This window comes from Rhinatrema bivittatum, chromosome 11 (assembly GCF_901001135.1).
Source record: "Rhinatrema bivittatum chromosome 11, aRhiBiv1.1, whole genome shotgun sequence".
NCBI classification, from domain to species: domain Eukaryota; kingdom Metazoa; phylum Chordata; class Amphibia; order Gymnophiona; family Rhinatrematidae; genus Rhinatrema; species Rhinatrema bivittatum.
The window spans coordinates 89055805-89079249 of NC_042625.1; the positions used below are offsets into that span (position 1 = coordinate 89055805).

Here is a 23445-nt window from a genome sequence, read left to right on the forward strand (position 1 = left end):
GCAGCAGCAGCCAAGAAACCAAGTAGAATGCTGGGGATTATTAGGAAAGAAATAGAGAATAAAACAGAGATATCATAATGCCTCTGTATCGCTCCATGGTGCGACCTCATCTTGAGTATTGTGTTCATTTCTGGACACCATATCTCAAGAATCCCTCTGTTCCCTGTTAAGATACTGTGCTTTATTCTATATAATGTGTTTATAGATACTTTATTTTATATAATTTTTTAATTTATACTTTATTGTATACACTGCGCTTGGTTCTATTTGGCATTTGTAACTACACTATGATTCTGAGTTCAAACGTTTCTTGTAACTATACTATTCTATGTTCAATTTGTGCTTTAGTTCAATTTGTACCTTAGTTCTATTGTTTTATGTAAAGCCCCTCCCTTTTGGGCAACTCACCGTTTTATGTAAACCGGAGTGATTTGTATTCCCTACAAGAACCTCGGTAAATAAATAAATAAATAAAAATAAAGAAAGATATAGCAGAATTAGAAAAGGTACAGAGAAGGGCAACCAAGATGATAAAGGGGACAGAACAATTCCCCTATAAAGAAAGGTTAAAGAGGTTAGGACTCTTCAGCTTGGAGAAGAAACAGCTGAGGGGAAATATGATAGAGTGGAATGGAATGAGTAAACTTTTATCAGTTGTTTACTGTTTCGAAAAGTACAAAGACCAGGGGACCCACAATGAAGTTACTGGGTAATGCATTTAAAACTGATAAGAGAAAATATTTTTTTACTCAACGCATAATTAAGCTCTGGAATTTGTTGTCAGAGGATGAGGTGAAAGCTATTAGTGTAGCTGCATTTAAAAAAAAGGTTTGGACAAGTTTCCGGAGGAAAAGTCCATTAACCATTATTTTGGGAGAGCTGGGATAAGGAGCTTGGGATCTGTCTACCCCTTGGGATCCTGCCAGGTACTTGTGACCTGGCTTGGCCACTGTTGGAAACAGGATGCTGGGCTTGATGGACCCTTGGTCTGACCCAGTAAGGCAGGTTCTTATGTTCTTATGTACTTAGATTTACAGAGTTTGACACCTTTTCAGTGGTTACATTCAGGTACTTCCCTGAGGATTTACAATCTAAGAGCCTCATTTACTAGTGGTTTTCTACTATTCTGTGTCTATGCAAAAAATGCTGAATAAATCTGGCCCTTCATTTGTACCTGAAGCAATGAAGGGTTAATGTGACTTGGCCAAGGTCACAAGAAGCATCAGCAGGATTTGAACCCTGGCCCTCAGCCCGCTGCTCTGACTAATAAGCAACCATGAAGTAGAACTGGAAGGCCCTGGGCAGAGATGCAGAAGCTGCACCGGAGGTGTTTAAAATTGTGTCCCCCTTGACCCTGCACGTCTCAGTGGGAACACCACTAGCAGGGTAGGTGCTGGTCCTAGTATCTGCTCACCGGGTGAATTCAAGAACTGCAGCCCAAAATAGCCTAAATCTGCTGAGGTCCTATCTTTAAAAAAGGACTTTTCTTTATTGAATTAGACCTCTGATGACTTTTGCTTGGAAGGTTCCTGCCCAGACCCCAATCTGTCCTGCCATACATGCCTGGCACCCTCCTAGGCTCTTACTACCCATCCTCTCATCTCCTGTCTCACATTCACAAGCACACAAAAGAATAATCCAGACATCTTGCAGTGCAGGGAGGTCTAAGGTCCCTTCTTCAGATGCCCTCTGAAGGGATTGGAAATCTCAGGAAACGTGCAGTATTCTTACATTGTGATCCTAGAGGTGCAGTGCACAGAAAGCTCCCTTCCATTCTGTGTCACACAGGCACACACGCGCGCACCCGCACGCGCGCACGCACACACGCGCGCACACATACGTCTCCATAAGCCTTCCCAGATTACACCCCAAACATCCACCATGACCCCGTATCTTATAAACTTTCTGTAGCAGCTTCCTGAGTGCTCCCCCCTACTTCCTGCTGCTTAGGGGTGGTGACATGGGGGAAGAGGGACAAGGGCCCTCCCCAGGCAAGGACTTACCTCCCTAGCTGTCCCCCACTCCCAGTCTGATTGGACCACTTTGGTTGGTGGGAGGGAAAGGCACTTGGTGCTTGTCCACCCTGAAATTCACTGCGCCCCCTCTCTGCTCCCCCATATAAACATTTCTGGAGCCCCCACTGCTGCTGCTTCTACCTCACACGCACTCAGTAGGTGAACAGCAGGCTCAGAGGCAGTGGATCTGTCTCTCTTACAGTGCTTTTGGGGAAGAGAAAGGGCTCTGTATGCAGAGGATATACAAACCCTGGGAAAATGCATTTGCGTTAGACGGCAGAGTCTCTAAGTATAATTTAGATGGAGCAGTGTCTTTGTGTGTTTATGATAAGATGAGAGTGCTTGGTAGGGGATATTGCTGTGCCTGTGGTAGATGGGGAAGTGTCTGTGGCTGACAGGATGTTTTTCTGGGCATGTGATAAGTGAAGGATTAGCTGTGCATCCATGGCTGGTCAGGAGTCTTTGTGTGTGCCTGAGATAGATGGAGGAGTATCTGTGGGTGGTAGGGAGTCTGTGTGTGCCAGTGAAAGATGGGGGAGTGTCTCTGAGCGGTGGTAGTGGGGGCTCTATGTGTGCTTCTGAAAGATAGGAGGATTGTTTGCGTGTCTGTGACTGAAAGGGGTGGTCTGTGTGTACCAGTGATAGATGGGGAGTGTTTATGGGTGGTAGGAATTCTATAAGCATCGCTTATGGATATTTATTTATTTATTTGGGGTTTTTTTTATATACTGCAGCATGTTTAGAACATCACCTCGGTTTACAGTATAACGTAACACAGCAAATAGCTGTACATAAAACAAATGCAAACTAATAGCAGGTAACAGGCATTGTTTATTGATCTGTGTGTGCCAGTGGCTGATAGGGGGTCTTTGAGTGCCTGGGCTAGATGGGGAAGTGTCTACGAGTGTTGAGGGATATTGGAGAGCCTATGATCAGAGAGGGAATGGCTATGGGTTGTAGGAACAATTCTGTGTCTGTGATAACTCAGGGAGCCTCCTTATGTTTGCAGGTTTATGGAAGAAATATGCAGAAGTTCTTGGGGACACACTCCCAGTTCCTGCTCCCAATTCACTTGTACCCATGGATATTCTCTTATCCTGCCATTCCTGAGAATGACCTCACCACAAATAATCATTAGCAAGGAATGCCAGCACTAATTTATGCAGAGCATTACATAAAATGTTCTAATTACAGACTAGTCCACTGTGCACACAGTCTGTTTAATTTGTGGTACTGCATTATTTATAAAGTGCAGCTTGCTGTCATTAGTTTTGTTACAGTATCTCCACAAGAATGTAATTACTGCTGTTATATGAACATAGGAGCATAAGAATATAAGATATGTCATACTAGGTCAGACTGACGGTCACCAAGCCCAGCATCCTATTTCCATCAGTAGCCAATCCAGGTTACAATACCTGGCAAGTACTCAAACATTAAATAGATCCCATGCTTCTAATGACAGTAATAGCAGTGGCTTAATAATAGCAGTTTATGGACTTCTCCTCCAGGAACTTATCCAAACCTTTTTTAAACCCAGCTACACTAACTTCCCTAACCACATCCTCTGGCAACAAATTTCAGAGTTTAATTGTGTGTTGAGTGAAATAGAATTTTCTCTGATTTGTTTTAAATGCGCTACTTGCTAACTTCATTGAGTGCCCCTAGTCCTTCTATTATCCAAAAGAATAAATAACTGATTCACATTTACCTGTTCTAGACCTCTCATGATTTTAAAGACTTCTTTCATAACTCCCCTCAGCCATCTCTTCTCCAAGTTGAACAGCCCTAACCTCTTTAGCCTTTCATCTTAGTCACTCCATCCCCTCTGTCATTTTGCTTGCCCTTCTCTGTACTTTCTCCAGTGCAATTATATCTTTTTTGAGATGCGGTGACCAGAATTATACACAGTATTCAAGGTGTGGTCTCACCATGGAGTGATACAGAGGCATTATGACATCCACCGTTTTATTCACCATTCCTTTTCTAATGTTTGCTTTTTTGACTGTTGTAGCACACTGAGCTGACAATTTCATTGTATTATCCACTATGACACCTAGATCTTTTTCCTGGGTGGTAACTCCTAAGATGGAACCTAACATTGTGTAACTATAGCATGAGTTATTTTTCCCTATATGCAACACCTTGCACTTGTCCACATTAAATTTCATCTGCGATATGGATGCTCAATCTTCCAGCCTTGCAAGGTCCTCCTGTAATTTATCACAATTCGCATGTGATTTAACTACTCTGAATAATTTTGTGTCATCTGCAAATTTGATCATCTCTTCATTGTATTCCTTTCCAGATCATTTATAAATAAATATATTGAAAAGCACCGGTCCAAGTACAGATCCCTGAGGTGGTAACTCCTGTTATGATCACCATTGCCAAGTGGCCCCACCACCGTTACCTCTCTCACCAAACCTTGCGTTCCACTAAGAATTAGACCTAAAATAGCTCCCTTTCTCGTTGGTTCCTGAACCAATTGTTCCATAAAGTAGTCATTTACTCCATCCAGGAACTTTACCTCACTAGCATGTCTTGATGTTACATTTACTCAGTCAATATTGGGCTAACTGAAATCTCCCATTATTACTGCCTTGCCAAATTGGTTAGCTTCTCTGATTTCTCTTAACATTTCATTTTCTCTCCCATCATTTTGGCTAGGTGGATGGTAGTATACGCCTATCACTATACTCTTACCTAACACACAAGGGATTTCTACCCATAAAGATTTTACTGTGCATTTAGTCTCTTGTACAATCTTTTTCCGGTTGCACTCTATACCCTCTTATACCCTCCTGGACATAAAGTGCTACTCCCCCCATCAAGTTGATATAATTTGTATCCTTGTATAGCACTGTCCCATTGGTTATCCTTTTTCCACTAGCTCTGTGCTACACCAGGGTAATGATCTCCTACCAGGAGACCTTCCTGATCCAAGGCAACACCAGGGCTAGTAAACTAGATTTGGGACTTGGCTATTATGTCCCTGAAGGTCTCATCTCTGTCTGCCTCTGCTCCTCCATGTTGCCCCTCTAGTCTTTAGAGATCAGACTTGTTCTCTAAGAGCCAGGACTCTTTGCACTGGGTACACAAATGCAACCTCTCACTAGCGGGTAAAAACTCATACATGTGACACTCAATGCAAAAGACTGAAAGGCTGTCCTCTTGTTGCTGGACTGCTGCCTTCATCTTAATTTTGTTGAGTTCCTAGTTAAGTTTAGGTTGCTAAGGAAGTAGGAATGTGTACAAGTAGAATCCTTTAAATGTATTGGCTTAGTCACTATTAATCTGGTAGTGATTGACAAGGTAATGTTTGAACTCTCAATAAGTGCTGGTGCAATATGTGATTTAGATAAGAGCCTGATTGATTTTTAATGATAAAGTGTCTCTTCCTTATAAATCAAAGGATGAGCTAGGGGAGGGAGGGGAGGGAAAGACAGTCATTAGAATTAAATCCCTCTGGCTTGCATTATCTCTCTCTCTCCTCACACACACACACTAAGGAATATACCCCATTATTTCACCTCTCCCCAAACGTTTTCAAGTCCTAAGATTATCAAAGCAATATTTACTGATCCTCTTCAGCCACCAGCAAGACGATCTTTTTCTATCAATGCTCCCACTGGATTGAGGGTTACTGAGCTCTTCCCCTGCACTTTATCTTGTGCTTTAAGGCAAGTTGGGAAGTGTGTCCTTATTATGGAGACACTATATATGGATACAATGTTCACCAGCTTTGGCTACATTCTGAGATGTGACCTTAATTATCCTGCCTTTGCTCTGAAACTGGGAAGAGCTCCAGGATGGAGCTGGACTGTCTCATCTCCAGAGGGGAGGTGGGGGTGTGAGGGCTCCCCCCAGACATTCCAAGTAGTTTGCCCCTCAATCTAGCTGGACCACTTTGATTGTTGGAGGGAAATACACATGACTCTTCCCTACCATGAAATTCACTGTGCCCCCCTCAGTGCCCCCCCCCTCCAACAAATATTTCTGGAGCTTCTGCTGGGAAGGTCAGGAGTTAGTGGATGTGCTATCTCCAGCTGTGCCCACTCCCTTCTCTCCAGGCTTTAAGGTTGTTCACTTTTACATCCCTCCAGCTTAGTTGGAAGGCCTTCCTCATTCCGCCAATTAGTAGCCTTTCCGCTGTGCTCAGCACCTTTTAATATGGGCGCAGATTCTTGACATTAGGTATCAGCTGAAAGGGAGGAGATGTGCTGATTTGTTTGGCATCTACAGTATTTTGTCTCTCTCTCTCTCTCTCTCTCACACACACACAAACACACAAACACACAAACATGCTCTCTCTCTCTGACACATATATACACACACACACACACACATGAAGAGTGCTCTCTCTCTCTCTCTCTCACACACCATGAAGAGTGCTCTCTCTCTCTCTCTGACACATATATATACACACACACACATAAACACACATGAAGAGTGCTCTCTCTCTCTCTTTCAAACACACACACACACGAGAATGCTCTCTCTCTCTCTGACACATATATACACACACACACACATGAAGAGTGCTCGCTCTCTCTCTCTCACACACACACACACACACACGAGAATACTCTCTCTCTCTGACACATATATACACACACATACACACACATGAAGAGTGCTCTCTCTCTCTCTCACACACACACACACATGAAGAGTGCTCTCTCTCTCTCACACACACACTCACATGAAGAGTGCTCTCTCTCTCTCTCTCTCTCACACACACACATGAAAAGTGCTCTCTCTCTCTTTCAAACACACACACACGAGAATGCTCTCTCTCTCTGACACATATATACACACACATGAGGAGTGCTCGCTCTCTCTCTCTCACACACACATACACATACACACACACGAGAATGCTCTCTCTCTCTCTGACACATATATACACACACATACACACACATGAAGAGTGCTCTCTCTCTCTCACTCACACACACACATGAAGAGTGCTCTCTCTCTCTCTCTCATACACACACACACAGACACACACACATGAAGAATGCTCTCTCTCTCTCTTTCAAACACACACCCACACACATACATGAGAATGCTCATAAAACCTTCTTGCTACTGTTGATACAAGTAAAACTAATAAAAACGATTAAAAAGAAAACTTTAGGTAAAGGTCCTCTGAGGTTGCTATTGCCATTCACAACCAAACACTGAGCACTCCAAGGCACTGGGTCAAGATTCCAGGTACTTTGGGAGCTCTGCATTAAAGTTTCATTCCTACTATGAATGCAAATTTTCCCTCTCCCCCCACTCCTTTTGGGAACATTTCAGCAGTGCACAGTGCATCAGGGGCCCTCTATATGGATATGTTTGGCTGAAATGTGATAGGAGATGCCATGACTCCAGCCAGATCATTGGTGTGATGGGAAGGGATGTTGGGGGTCTTTGGTTAGTGGATGCGGCTGCGGAGGGATTGTGTTTCCAGATATGTTTATATCTGAAGATTAAGAAGTAGATTGTAAAGGCCGCGCGCGGATGCAAATGCACGCGTGTTTCCGGCGCACACGTGGATGCAGCAATTTTAAAACATATGCATGTACATGCGCATGTGTTTTAAAATCAGCTATTCATGCGTTCATGTACGCATGATTTCATATTAACGTGCACATGTGCGCGCAAATGCCCGCCTTGCTGGCATAAATGCACGCCGACACAATTACCTCTTTTCCTAGTTTGTTCCTGGTTCATCCCAGTAAAGGAGAGGACTTCTTAACCCCCCTAGCTAATTCGCCTCCCTTTCACCCTATTAGCCCTGAGCCTTAAAAACCCACTGAGTGCCCTATTTTTCTTCATTTTACAGCTTACACGCTGTCCATAGCAGAAGTAAAGTTACACGGCGAGGGACCCCGGCACGCGTTTGTGCACGTAAAGACTTACACGCAGACTTCATGGTGCAGTTCTGGCCTGCCCGTGCTCCGCTCACTCCCTGCCCCTTTTGGTGAAAATTATTTTTGTGCACTGCGAGATATGTCTGTACCTGCTCGGATTTTAAAATCCGCACAGTGCGCTCTGTGCTGAGTCACACATGTATCTCCCGGTTTTGCTGCGCGAGGGCTTTTCAATCTGCCATTAAGGTTTTAATATCCCTACATGCTTTGGAGCTAGGCGTGTAACCATGCAATAGTATGGATTGTTATGATATTTTATAGGGCTATGGTAATTTGTAATAAAATCATGAAAGGACTTGAATGGGTAAATGTGAATCTGTCATCTACTCTTTCAGATAATACAAGGACTAGGGGCCACTTCAGGAAGTTAGCTAGTAGTATATTTAAAACAAATCAGAGAAAAGTCTTTTTCACTCAATGCAGAATTAAGCTCTGGAATTCATTGTCAGAGGATGTAGTTAAGGCAGTTAGTGCAGCTGGGTTTCAGAGAAGTCCATAAACTGCTATTAATCAAGTTCACTCTGAGGTCGATTTTAAGACCCGCGTGCGTTTCCCGGCATGCGCACATGGTCATGCCAATTTTGTAACATGTGCACGTCAGCACGTATGTTATAAAATACAGGTCTCATGTGCACATGCGCGCCAGATTTTCATGTCCATGCATGCATGTGTGCGGATGGGTGGCCAGCTCCATGTGCGGGGGGGGGGAGGGAATTTTAGCAAAATACATGCGGCAACGCAATCAGGCCTCCCCGGGTTCCCTCCCTCCCCCTAACTCTATCCTTCCTTCCTCTTCCCCTCTCCTACCTGTCCCCTAAACCTACCCTAAGTATCCCCACATTTTTTATTTTCCTACTTACTGCTCTTCCGTAGCAGACGTAATCTCCGCACGCGGGCATTTTAAAATCGGGCCGTAAGGGAAGAGCCACTGTTATTACTGGCATTAGTAGCATGGGATCTTTTCCATTTTTGCAAACTTGCCAGGTACCTGTATCCTGGATTGGCCACTGTTGGAAACAGGATACTGGGCTTGATGGATCCTAGGTCTGACACAGTAAGGCAACTTCTTATGTTCTTATTATTTTTATAATCTGCCTTTTGCTCAATGGGCTTTTCTGGTGTCGGTGCCTTATGTTTAAATGTAAATTGAATCTTGTTCTAGCTATTTTTTTATTTGTTGGGTGTGTACTTTAAAATCACGTTTGTGATTTAATGCTTATATTTTGTTTTATTTGTACACGACGTTGGATGGAGCATTCCTTGAATCAAGAAAGTGTCATAAAAAAATAAAAATATGTGCAAGGGAGAGGCCCTCCCTTCCCCTCCCCTCCCCCTCCCCTACGAGATGTGCAGGGAGAGCAGGGCCAGCCGTGATCTGGCTGGAGCAGGGGAACTGGACCACGAAGCACAAGAGGTCCAGGAACGGTGCCTTCCTTGTGTTGCACTGTTCCAACTTGCTTGGAATTCCTGAAGGCGTGGGGCATGGACAGAGGGACCTTAATGGTGGGGAAGCAGGCAGTACAAAGAGAGACTAAGTAAAGTAATGGTGATGGTAATATTTAATTTGTTATTCCGATTTTCCTTACAATAAAAAATCAGTCTTACATCCGTAGGGAAAACAGATGACTTTATTTATTTATTTATTTAAAACCTTTTCTATTCAGTATTATAAGCTATATGTAAAGTGTATTAAAATTCTCTTTATGAGCTAACTGTAGATGCGGTATACTGTAATCTATATCCGTATTGTCTTTGCATGCATACCAGTGATCCCTCCTTGGGACGAGGATACTTGGTTTATAGGTCTCTGTGTCTCTCAGCTCTGCCTTCTCTCACCAGTTGAAAAATAATAACTGGACAGCCATTCTCTCTTTGCTGTAGCCCAGCACTTAAAAACTAACGTTGATGCGGCTGCTTTGTATAAGCCTCTTTGCCATTTAGTAGCCAGAACGTAATTCGAGGAGTTGCACTAGTTGTCACCTCCTGTATTTGATTTCCCCCAGTCGCTGGAAAGTGCTGGAAAAGGAGAAACCAAGGGAAGCAAATGCAAGGGCCGTCGCCTTGTTACCGCTTTCTAACAGGTCCTGTTGGTGATGTCTTTCCCTCAGAGCCTACACAGAGGAGAAGTTTCATACCTTGCAGTGGGATGGACCCACTGATGTGAACCCCACAGAGAATGGGAGAGCCACCCAATCATCACCTGAGGTAGGACACTGGACCCCCTCCTGGGCCCTGTGGTATTGTCAACCTTCTCTCCAAAAGCCAGATGCCGTCTTGTCTTCAATGGTGTGTTTTGGGTTGATTTGCCAGCGGCATGAGGCTTGGCCTGGTGCTCCCTGCCTCCAGTCAACTGATGGGAGCCCATTCACCTGAACAAACCCATGAGTGAGAAAAAGATTAAAAACCTGGAGGCAGAACGAGACGTGGCTACAGCCCAGGATCTCCTGCAGTGTGCAACTTTGACACTCGTGGAGACTGAGGATTGATGTGGGACTTGAGTTATAGCAAAGGGTTGGCAATCGTGAAGGCTCTAATGCAGGCATGCAAGAATATTATAGAGCAGGGGTCCCTAATCTTTTCAAGGGAAGGGCCACACCACCCTGAGGGCCGGGGGGGGGGGGGGGGGGGGGGGGGGCGGGTCCCGATGGAGTTTCATGAGGGGGAAGAGGGATGCCAGCTCGGAATTTGTTGGGCATGGATGGAAGGAGCATATCTAGGCCTTAGATGATCTGAAATACTGGGAATGGGAGAAAAGAGAATTCCTGGGGTGTGGCAGATAACCAGGCAGTAATAACTTTGCTAGATTTTCTAGAAGTTGCCAATCCTGCTACACCCTTGAGAACCTTGCTCCATGGCTTCCTCTTCCCCTGTATCTTCCCCCCCCCACACGGCACACCCCCTCTTCTCCCTTCCCTTTCAATCTCTTGTCCTCCCTCTCCCCCTTTCATTCACTCCCATCCCTTGCCTATCACTCATCCAACTTTCCTCCCTTCCCTCCTATTCCATCCCCTTCTTTCACTTACCCTATTCCTCTCTCTCACCCCAATCATCTTATCCTACTCCTCATTTGCCCCACTCTAATCCCGCTCCTTCTCTTCACTCACCCTACTCCCCCTCCTTACCCTCTCAATCCCTCCCTTCCATTTCCAACATTCTTCTGTCACTCACACGACCCTCCTCCCTCTCGCCCTTCATTCATCTCACTTTTCTCCATTTTGGTCTTTATCTGCCATCATTTACTATGCTATTACCGGTATGTTAATAGAAGCAGAGGGAATAACTCTTTTTTTAACCTCCCATGATGTCCAGCAATCGCACCATACACCCGGACCTGAGCAGTTTAACGCAGCTCATATTACGGTGTTCAGGTGAAATGCCCTGAAATCTCTTTCCTGATTACAGATCAGTTGATGCTGTGTCTGTTTTCAAATGAAGATTCTGCTCCAGGGCTTTCACATAGATGGGAAGGGATGCCTGCAGGAAAGATTTACCGGTCACGCTGTGACATGCCCTCTCCACCTCCTTCTGCATCTCAGACCTCAAATGTCACTAGGTCACTGAGACCTTACAGACAATACACTTAAATGTAGATGTACATTTTAACTTCAGCAAGAAACAATTTAAGGTATGGGATTGGGTAGTACCCCTCAGACAATGGGGTAGGGCAGATTCCAGGGCAGAGGATGAGGCTGGGATGGGACACCTCTTCTGGTGGATGTCTGCTCTGAGCTGTGCAATGTTCTGCTGATCCCCACATTGGTACGAAGCAGATGAGCTCCGATTTCTAGGACAGCAATGGGGAGCCTGTGGCTATGGTGCTCTGTTTGACTGCCCTCAGCCGATATCCCTAGGACTGAAACATTTATTCTTATTTATTTATTTAAAAGTTGTTATAGACCGACATTCGTTGGGAACATCACATGGGTTTGCATGGAACTCAATGCTTTACATGTGTGGCTGGGAAGGTCTGAATGGACAGTGAGCAGGAAGGAAGGAAGGGAACTAGGAGAGAAAATCTGTGATTTCTGACGAAGGAAGGTGTTTGGGCTGAGAGGTGGGGGTGTAGAGTAGATAAGGGGAGGGTGGGAGGAGGAGAGTGGAATGGGTGTGTTTGTTATGGGTCATGGGTGCCATCTGGAGGAATAACAGAAAAGTGCAAGCCCACATTGTCAGGTTCTTGAATCAAACCCGAGTAAGAGATTGATTTGATTTGATTTTTCTGTCTCTATCTCTTTCCTCATAGGCACATCTATCTCGCCCTCCCTCTCTCATTCTTTCGCCTTCTAAAGAACACAAAAGCTGCAGAACTGTGCTAACCTGTTTCTCAGACAAAGAGTCTCCCCTTGTGTGAAAATGACTGCAGATTACCCATAAATATGTCTCTGTTCCACATTTTTAGAATTCCATCAACACCTTGGAAACCAGTTGGGTCAGCTCTCCTTCTGCCTCCCGCATCACAGGGAAGGACTGGAAATGCCCTGAGGACCCAGGGCAGAAAAATGCTCTACCATTAAAGATTTGGTTTTTTTCTAGGTTGGAGGGAAACAGAGAGAGAACAATTCCTTGTGACTTTTGTGAACAAGCAGAGCCTGTGACACTGCAGCCTTGTGCGCTAGGGTCTGGGCTGGCTTTAGGGCCATGGATCTGCCCCTCTGTTTATTTATATTCTGCTTTTCAGGTACTTCAAAGTGGACTACATCCAGGTACTGCAGGTATTTCCTGTCCCCAAAGGGCTCACAGTCTAAGGCTGTACCTGAGGCAAGAGAGGGCGTAGTGATTTGCCCAAGGTCACAACAAGTGGGGGTGGGCTCCCCTGGTTCTCAGCCTCCTGCTTTAACTGCTCGGCTGCTCCTCCCCTCTGTAAGCTTGGGCTCTCCCTGCCGCCCCCCCCCCCCCCCAGGGTGCCACCAGAGCTAAGGCCACCCTTGTGAATTACAGTAAGAGTCCTCAGCCACTGGACTGCAGATGTTCCCCAGGGATGTGCATTACTTTGAAACAAAACGTCCGGTTTGGTTTGGTTTTGGAATGGAAACAAAAACAAAGCAAAAGAAGGCCAAACAAAATTTCCTTTTGTTTCCCTCTAGTCCTGAGTCATCGTCGTCCCCCCCTTCCCACTGCTACCAGAACCCGTCCCACCTCCTCCCCCAGTCCCCTCTTACCTCATCTGTTGTGAGAAAAAGTGGGCAAGGCCGACCCCCCTGTGGGCTGACCTGAGCCAAGCCTCATTGTTAATGTTGTCCCTATGAACAAGACGCCAACGCCATTTTCTTTTAGGGAAAACATAAAAAATGGGGCCGGACCAGAAAAGTTTTTGGTTTGGTTTGTGAGTTTTTTAAAATGTTCATTTATTAGGGTTTTTTTTTGTTCTAAATAAACAAAAAGAAAGAAAACAAGCAACAAATGAAATAAAAACAAATCAAAACAAAACAAGACCTTTCCTGTGAAAGCCCCTAATTCTCATGCTCAAAAGCTACAAAACAACAAACTGACGTACAGGCTGATGAGGCAGGAAGTCCCCTTAGGACTCACGGATAGGCTGCATCCTTGCCCTTACTCGCTCTTCCCACCCCTGGTGCTGTGCTGGACTGGTTCTCCTCTTCTGGCAGAGTGGGGAGCTCATCCAGGGGTTGTAGCGGTGGGCAGAGTGTGCAACGAGATCTGTACAGCAAGCAGTGTGCTCAGCGGGATCTGTGCAGTTTGCAGTGTGCGCAGTGGGATCTGTACAGCAAGCAGTGTGCTCAGCGGGATCTGTGCAGTTTGCAGTGTGCGCAGTGGGATCTGTGCAACATACAGTGAGCACACATGGGGGTAGATTTTCAAAGGGTTACGTGTGTAATATACGCGCGTAACCCCCGAAAACCTACCCCTGCAAGGCGTGCACAAGCCCCGGGACGCGCGTTTGTCCCGGGGCTTCAAAAAAGGGGCGGTCCGGGGGCGGGGCCATGGGCATGGTGGCGGTCCGGGGGCAGGCCCGAGTCTTCCAGCACAGCGGCTGTGCCAGAGGATGGCATGCCGGCGCGCGCAAGGCGTAACAAGGTGGGGGGGGGGGGGATTTAGGTAGGGCCGGGGGGTGGGTTAGATAGGGGAAGGGAGGAAAAGGTGGGGGATCGAAAAAAAAGTTCCCTCTAAGGCGGAGTGGCCTTGGAGGGAACGGGGAAAGCCGTCAGGGTGCCCCTTGGGCTCGGCGCGCGTAAAGTGCACAAGTGTGCACCCCCTTGCGCTCTGACCCCGTATTTTATAACATGCGCGCGTGTTATAAAATCAGGTGTACATTTGTGCGCCAGGTAGCGCGCACAAATGTACCCCGTGTGCGCTCCTTTAAAAATCTGGCCCATAATATGAAGACATTTGGGACTCACTAGGATTCACTAGGATTGCCAACTGTCTCCAGATTTTCAGGACAGGTTGATCCAGTCCTAGTTTTATTCCCTGCATGCAAGTACTTGTAGTCTTGATTTTCTTAGGGAATGCAATAGGGAAATCAGAATAAGTTCCAGCATGCAATGGGGTAAAATCAGGACTGGATCAACATGTCCTGAAAATCTGGAGCCAGTTGGCAACCCTACTTCTCACCCTCACACCCCTTCTCTTACCCACATAAACAACTCTATATAAACCAAGTTTGGGCGGTCAAAGGCCGCAGCTTTAATCAAGTATCCGAGCCAAACAATATAACTATTACATATAATCTATAGAAAACCACTCCAACCTACCAGCTTTGCTAGGTCAACCACAACAGCCCAGCAAATTAACACTACCCCCAGGTCACTTGACCAATAGGCCACTTGACCACAAGCCCCTTCCACAGCCAGCAAGGAGCCAATCACCTGCAGGGCTGAACCCAGACCCTACAGCACATCGCAACCCTAAGAGACTCCAATTCATACAAAGTTTACATTTCCTGTTTAGGTACCTCACCTGCTACAATAAAATAGCATGAAGACTGAAAGAAACAACAACAGCAACCAACAAAGTATATCAACAACAACTGAAAAAAAACAAACAATAGAGTGAAGGGTGGGAGGCTGGGAGAACTTCAGTCGGTCAGGGAGAGGAGTGCAGGGGATGACCAAATATAAATAGAAGCCGGGGGAGGAGCTAAATATGAAATTGATATTGATCCATTACCCTGGTGATGCACGAGGAGCTGTGGAAAGAGGTGGATTTAAAAAAAATTAAACTATGAAATGGCCAATTAAAAGAAAGAATAACATGGAGGAGGGGAGTCAGGCTACCAGCTCACCCAAGCCCCATATTATATTTGGCAGCCCAGGAAGAACTTGAACTGCCTTCCAGTGTGCGTAGTGGGATCTGTGCAGCTTGCAGTGTGCATAATGGGATATGTGCAACATGCAGTTGCGCAGTGAGATTTGTGAAGCATGCAGTGTGGACAGTGGGATCTGGGCAGCATGCAGTGTGTGCAATCGGATCTGTGCAACATGCAGTGTGCACAGTGGGATTTGTGCAACAGGCAGCCTGCACAGTGAGATGGATATGTCTGGCATGCAGTGGGATATGTGCAGCTTGCAGTATACACAGGAGAGATATTTTTTTTGTGTGCACACGAATATGTGCTGCATGCAGTATATGCGGAAGAGATTTTTTTTTTCTGTATATAGTGTATGCAGTGGGATATGTGGGGCATGCAGTGGGATTTCAGCTGCATGCCATGTACGTAGGATACATTTCTTTCTGCCTGCAGTGTATGTGGTAGACTATGTGCACTGCAGTATGCTGTATAGTAAAAAACATTTTTTCGGCATGCAGCATGTAATTGAATCGGTGCAGCATGCGTGCAGAGATAGAGCAGGTAAGGTCTCCTTGCATTTCTGACAGAGCTGCTTAAGAGGCTTGGCTGGGTGGAGGCTGTTTACACTGAAGATTTACCTGAGGGGAATGCTAGAAGGAGAGAAGGCGAAAGAACCTGATTTGGGGGTCCTGCCGAAATAGATACACAAATACTCCCAATCACACACATCACAATAAAGCTAATCCTTTATAAGAGGATAATTACTAGTCAGTACCTTGAAACACCTGGGAAGACTCTGTTTTCTTTCCACAGTTCCCTGCTCCTGCATCTGCCCTCACGCTCCCCATCTGTCTGCTGACTGTGCTTTGGAGGTGATGAACGAGGGGGGAGGGAACAGCCCAGCTCCTTAGTGGTGGTGGTGGTGGTGGGGGGGTGAACGAGGGGTTAAACTTTTATTCTGAATGTGAGTAGTATGTGCCCCTAGCGCTGCAACACACCCTAAAAACAGCATTTCTGGAATTGCAGCTCTTTCCACATGAACAGGGTGTGCACGGAGACTTCCCTCCTCACGTTGGGGGGAGTGGAAGGGGCGAACCTGCTGGTACTGGAGGAAAATGTGCTCCACACACTGCAGGGCCGAAGGAATGTGACACTGGGGTTCACTCTATTCTATCAGGGGCCCAGAAAAGAGGTGGTGGGGGTCACACTGCTGCATGGAAGGAGGGGAGTGGGCTCCTGCTCTGATTCAGGAGTGGGGAGCAGAGAGAGAAGCTGCTGGCATTCTGTATTCGTGAATGGGTCTTGAAAATAGAAAAAGGATCAGATGTCCCAACCTGTGGTGCCTAGTAATAACCTCAGGAAAAAAATCTTATTCTGGATTTGAAACTGCTCTCCTTGGAGCTTTCTCTCACCCTTTATCCTTCTTTTCCACTGACTTTACCTTCTGCAGAGCCTTTGAGGTCCCATTTCCTTTGTTCACTTTTCTCTGTATTTTTTTTCTTTCTAGGGCCGTGCTCTTAGCTACTCTGAGTCTGATCTGAGGAAAAACAGCCTCCTGAGGCGCTTTGGGAGCCTGACCTGGCGCCGAAAGAAACCCAGCAACATGGGACTCTCCCCCTCAGGGCTACTCAGCAGAAGTCCTGCTAGCTCAACAGATGGCTCATGGCCTGTGGGGCGGCTGGATAGACCAGCAGTGGGCAGTGGCTTTGACCTGGGAAACCGGTCTGGTTTCAAAGGACATGACCAGGGAGGACAGGAGACTCCAGAAGAGTCTCCTGTGCCCCGGAAAACGCTGGACTTCAGATCGACGAATCTCGGTCACCTGGAGATCTCCACCTCTTTTGATTCTCTAGTGTATGACCAGGGCAGCACACTCCAGGAAGATTCTGTCTCTGCTAGCAAGGACTCACTCCTCTTGAGCATCACCGATGGCACCAATGAGGAAGCAATCCAGTCAAATCTATTGCAACAGTCCCTTCCCTCGCCTAGTGGGGACACTGAAGCTCTTCCAGAGTGGGCCCAGAGTATTTTGCAATCGTGTCTGTCTTCAGATGTTGCATGCCCTAGTCTAGTAGGTCCATCAAACCAATCAAGCATCAGCGGCTTTGGGGAGAATGAATCTGCAGAGTTTGCAAACCAGCCATCCAGCCAGGCTCCAGAGACAAATCGGTTCTCCAGCCCAGTTTATAACAAGCTCAGCGGAGCAGAAGACCAAGGGATGGATAGTGGGAACCTAAGCCATGAATCCAATCCCAGAACAACAGGGGACCTGCTCCCTGTTAACAAGCTCCTAGCTCCTGCCTCCAGAAGACCAACCAAGGTCCAATACAAGATCACGATTACCCTTACCAAGGAGGAGAGGGAGGGAGGAGATAAGCAGGTGGAGGATGCAACATCTGGGGAAGGACCGGGATCCTGCACAGCTGCTGAACCAAAGCAGCAGGTGACGGAGGGGTTAGGAATCCCAGTGAAGCGTGACTGGGAGGATAATGCAGGAGGGCAGCGGTGGCAGGTGAAACCTGTCCTGCCTCCTCCCCACTTGTCAGTCAGAAAGGAATCCCAGCTATGCAGGCAGTGGGCGGAGCGATCCAAGGTGACAGCTTGGACACACCCAGTCACGAGGCTGCTTGTGACATTGAATGAGCCCTGGGTGCTGAGACCCTGGAGGAGAGAGGAGCACACGGGAGGGATCCTGCAGTACAGCAAGCTCTTCCCAGGCTTTGGGAAGGAAAGGACCCTCAGCTCAGGACCCTGGGCTCCCAGGTAAGACCACAACACTGGTGCTGCAGGTTGGGGAACACAAAAACAGCCAGGAATGGGCTGCCTAGACCAGTTTTAGCTTCAATAAACTGGAAGTGCAGTAATGGGAGGGCGAGGCAGCGCGGCCTGAAAGTGAAGCAAGCAGAGACAGGCAGACAGAGGGGAAGAGCAACTGTGCCTGCTTTGGCTGACAAAAGTTCCTGGACATCAGATACAGAGAGGCATGAGGGTAGTGGCTCAGCGCTAGAAAGAGAGGAGGGGACTGGATCCGTAGATACTCACTGAGGGGGCTCTCCGCTCCTTTCTTGTTTCCATTTCAAGTCTCTCACCGGAGTTTCCTGATTGTTTAATGAATGTGGGAGTGCTTTGAATACAGCCGAGGGGATTTTTTTCCCTCCCTGATGGTATCAGATTATTATTTTTTCTCATCATTTAGAACAGGTGGACTCCTTTATGAAGCCAGAGGGTCCTGGCTTTCTCCTCTATTTCGGAATTCTTTATATCGCCTTCTTTCTGCCCCCCCTCTCAGTTTCCCACCCCCACCCCAGGCAGCAGCAGAGCCCTTCCCAGTCCCAAAGGCTGGCGTGAAGTCTCCTAGGAGCCTTGCCCTTAGCACCACTCTTTGGCTGGCAGGAGTCCCTGAGCTTGAGGTGTTGCCTGGATGATGCTGGCCTTGTCAGACCGGCGACCTGAACATAAGCTGTCGCCTGAGCCCCAGGGCCAGCCACAGTCCTAGAATGCTTTAATGATGGGCTCGGTGGAATACTGAGGGTGGTCTGTGCACCAGATGTGCAATTCCTGGCACCTGGGCTGTTTCTAGGACAGAGTGGCAAAATGCTGATTCCTTGGGGCAGATATTCTGCCACAGGGGCCATGCTTGTGGATAAAATGGAAGAGTATGTAGGATGTCTTCATTTTAATGTGCTGCACCGTGACTGGTACAGCTGACGGGGGAAATTAATCAATTCATCCACTAATTTGTTAAATTTCAATCCTGCCATACCTAGCAAGTGCTGCAGGTAGAGTACAGTAACTAACACTTAAAATGGCAGTGCATGAAACAACAGACACAAACATTTAAAACACAAAATATATAAAACATATAACACATACATAAAAACCATCACACCATAACATCCCATAAATAATTTCAATCTCCCATCCCTCATCAGATCAGCAGGTCTACCCTTTATACAGCCCTCACATTCTCCACTGAAAGCTTCCTGGAACAAACGAGTCTTCATCAGTTTCCTAAAAGATTTATAATCACTTTCTAGCTGTGACTGCAGTGGTAACATTTTCCATAAATAAGGGACAAAAAATGTAAAGGCCCATGGTCTAGTAGTCACCAATCTTATTTTCTTAACAGAGGGCTCCTCGAACAGTTCCTTGCAGAGATCTTAATATGCGATTCAGATCATAGATCAGTGCAGTTGATCTTACACATATTTCGGATCTTTCCCTCACAGGGCCTTAAATGCCAGACATAGAACTTTAAACCACTACTGGCATTGTTTTTTGCCACATGCCTCAGCCAACACGTTTCTTCTTTTTCTGCAGTCACGTTTCTATAAAAATAGAGGTGATATTGTCCCTGTATAGGGACCTCACTTGGAATACTGTGTACAATTCTGGAGACCGCACCTTCAAAGGATACAAACAGGATGGAGTTGTTCCAGAGGGAGGCTACTAACTTGGTCAGTGGTCTTTGTTCTAAAGCATATGAGGATAGACTTAAAGATTTAAACATGTACACTCTAGAGGAAAGGTTGGATAGGGGAGATTGATAGAGACATTCAAATATCTCAGAGGTTTCCATACACAGGAAGTAAGTCTCTTTCAATGGAAAGGAGGCTGTAGAATGAGGGATCTTGTGATGAGGGGGGAGACTCAGGAGTAAACTAAGGAAATATTTATTTAAGGAGAGGGTGGTGGTTGCATGGGACGGCCTCCCAGTGGAGGTGATGGAGACAAGAACGGTATCTGAATTTATGAAAGCCTGGGATAAACACAGGGGGTTCTCTGAGGGAGTGATGGGAATTATAAAGCTAAATTAGCTGGGTGGATGGGCACACTAGATAGGCCATACGGTCTTTTTCTGCTGTCACATTTCTCTGTTTTTATAATGCATGCAGCAGAATTTTGTATGAGTGGCAAGCTTTGCAAATACTTGGTTGGCAAACCAATAAGCAAGACATTGCAGTATTCTCTCCTTTACAAGAAATCCAGAAAGGGCCAGAGCCTGAGCTGAAGGAGAAAATTCTCAGCGTTTCCAGCAGACTCGGCTGCCCTGTTTCTGAGCTGATTTTGTCTGGAGGAGCTTTCGCTTCATGACATCTGTGGGTTTTCTTGTGTACCATCTTCCCGGTGATGGGACATTGATCTGGTTTCCATGACGATAGCATGGCTGGCTCCTGGGGCAGGGGTGAGTTGTGCACACACTTTGCCCCCGTGCTAGCTGTAACAGTGGGAGTGGGAAAAATGCACCAAGCCCAGCAGGAGAGCAATAAAATGTTAACAGCAATCATAAAAGAAGCTGCAAAAGATAACAGAAGTGGACTGTGCAGTATCACCAGAGCACAGAATGGCAAGTAGCACTATTCACATTGCACCAGTTAAAAACACAGCAGCTAAATCATTATTATTGGATTTTCTTTTTCCAGCTCCTACTCCTGTGGGCCAAGCTGCCAGCTCTGTGTGTGCTTGAACAAACCCCTTCATTGTAGCTCAGGAAGGGTAATTTGGGTTGAGTTTAGCACCCCTAATCATTTTTAAAAGTTGACTCCTATATCTCTGGGTCCAGCTATGTCAGCAAGAGTCACAAATGACTTCACCTTCCCTGCATCAGATTGGTCCACCAATGACATCACACACAGCAGGAACCAATCAGATTCCACGCTATGTGAGGTAATTTGTAGAACAGTTTGGAACATGGCTGCTCCCAGCTGCAGGTTAGCAGCTTAAAGGAGGAAGCACACAGATTTATCTGAAAGAACATTCATGTAGAGGAAAACTGTTCTTGCTTAGCTGTGCTGGTGGATAAAGTCATGTGCTTGCTTGCCATGTTATCCCACCTGAATGCACAGAGATAAAGGTGGATAAATAAAATAAAGCAACACCTTATTTGGACTGACTCAATACATTTCTTGACGACCTTCCTCAGGTCCAAACAGTCAGAGCAAGGGATGACATTGTCAGAAAATGCAAGTGAATCCTAAAATACTTTGCAATGTTAGTGTGACAGGTGGGGGGCATTGATATGTTAGAGTGAGAAGATGGCAGAGAGGCAGTAGAATTACTTCTAATATTGCGTTAAAAAAAGCCTCTGTTAATTCCTTCCAAAGTGTTTGATCATTTTAACTTCAAAGTCTTCTTCTCCTGGGAACTCCTGAATTTCCCTGTCAGTATTCTGATCACGATGCAGTGCCTTGCTTTTCCTTGTGATGTGTAATCTTGTGTCTGTGCAAGTTTATTCTTGCCTTTCGTTTCTGGCCTGTTTTGCCAGGGCAGCATCTCTCTTTACATTGTCTACATTGGATTATGCTCCGCCTTTACTGTACCGTACATTATTCAGGGCAGACAATATGAAGAGAGAAGACACGGTGGCCAAACAGTCCAGAAGTTGCTCACATCTGCTCATTATAAGATGAATTTTAAAAGCCCTGCGCGCACCAAAAGCGGGAGATATGGGCACGAGTTGGGCCGGCGCGGGCCGAGCAGATTTTAAAAGCCACCCAAGGATGTGTGTAAGAATGAAAAAAGTGCGATAGCTGGAATTTGTGGGGGAGGAGGCTGGGATTAAACTGAAGGGGGGAGTTCAGAGGATTTTGGTGATTTCAGAGGTGGAGTTTAGATCCTTTTCAGTTTGAACCCATGAATCAGGTTCCTTAGTGCAGCACTCCTAATTAGCTGTGGAACAGCAGAGCACTATATTTACCCCCTCCCCCCCCCCAAGATGGTAATCTGATGCAGAAACAGCCCCCTTCGGTATAGAAAATCCAGCAGCTTCCGAAGGCCTAGATTTTCTCTATGAGATGAGTTATGCTCCTCAGACATTTTTTGTCTAGTTTAAATATTTGGGGGAAAGTACATTCCTGCGAACAGTGGGATTTGTTATTTTATGTATTAACACAACAAATGATGGCAGAGAAAGACCAAATGGCCCATCCAGTCTGCCCAGTTATCTTCCTCTCTGGTTTCCAACCTCTTTGGATATGTAATATAGGGGGTTTTTTTTTTATTGATTTGATGTATGCAGTATGTTGTGGTTTTTTTTTTATTAAGTTGATGTCTTTTAATTTAGAAACCAGTTTGAATTTAACCAGAAAGGCAGTATAACAAGAAATAAACTAAAAAGAATATAAATTCCCATTCTTACACCAACACTAATTCCCTTCCCCCACATGTCTTCTCCTCAGCCTATCATTCCTGTTCTTACCGCTGCTTTCTATATCTGTCCAGGCATGCTCATTAATGGTTGCTCCTGGAAGTCTGATGTGGCCATATTTATAAAGAACTCCCTAAGCAGGATACTTTACAACTAATTACATACAGGTAGAATGAGTCTCTCTCCCAGAGGGCTCAGGGTGCCTGCGGAAATGACACATAAACAGGTACAATTTAAAAGGCTAAACTGGGCTCTCTGCAGGTCCCAGGCTTAGAATGAGGTGGGCTTTCAGCCAGCTAAAGGCATGGGTGTACGTTTCCGTGCATAGACACATTGGGCACAGCATGAAAACCCACTTGGCTGTGCAGTCACTAGGGCAGGTTTGGAAAGAAGGAGCAGACCGAGGGGAGGAATGTCTTTCTGGCACATCTCGTAATCTGCAGAATTTTGAAGCTGTTTTTTCTTTTTTTAAAGTGCCTCTTCAGGTGTGCTGTTGGCTGACGCTGACCCACATCTGTTACCCAGAGAAGGGGGTGCTAGGGACGAGATGGAGCAGAGCAGTCGGGGAATGTGAAAGGTTCTTGGCCACATTTCAATTTCAGACAAAGGCAGAGCAAAACGCCTGTGAGTCCCTTTTCTTGTACTGTCTCAGACTTGGGCATCTTTTGCCCAGGGATTTAATTGCTGCTTATGGAAGAGGAGATCTTTTTCCCACAGAAAAAAACATGCTAGCAAAATCTTGGGCAAAAAGTGTTAAAGCATTTTGCCTGCTTCTTAGCACTCCCCCACCATACTCTTAGCAGAAGATTTTCCTTTGGATGTCCTTATTCATCCCTTCCTAAAGTTGTAATAAATTCAGGCTTCGGACAAAGGAGATGCTGCTTGAGAACACAAACCCCTTCTGCCTGGCTGCCCGTCTCCGGGTACAACCTTCTTCTCTGAGGGATCGCCGGGCCTCCTGAATGTGCCGACAGTTTATGCCAGGGGTTTTTTTTTTTCTATTTATTATTTCTTTCATACTTTGTTCCTCTTTTTCTCTCTTGTGTGCTGAAATAGGGAACTGGCTGTGAGGATACGATTCACATTGAGGGACGCATGGCACCTTTTCCC

General features: G+C 46.0%; 1 protein-coding gene across 1 annotated transcript in view; it reads left to right on the forward strand.

The window, feature by feature from the left end:
* Positions 1-15728: 15728 nt before the first annotated feature.
* The window catches only part of CRYBG2 (crystallin beta-gamma domain containing 2), a 44602-nt gene continuing 36885 nt past the window's right edge, over positions 15729-23445 (forward strand). Inside the window, 2 exon segments of the mRNA XM_029619087.1 lie at positions 15729-15749; positions 16696-17951. Coding sequence (XP_029474947.1) covers positions 15729-15749; positions 16696-17951 — 1277 coding nt within the window.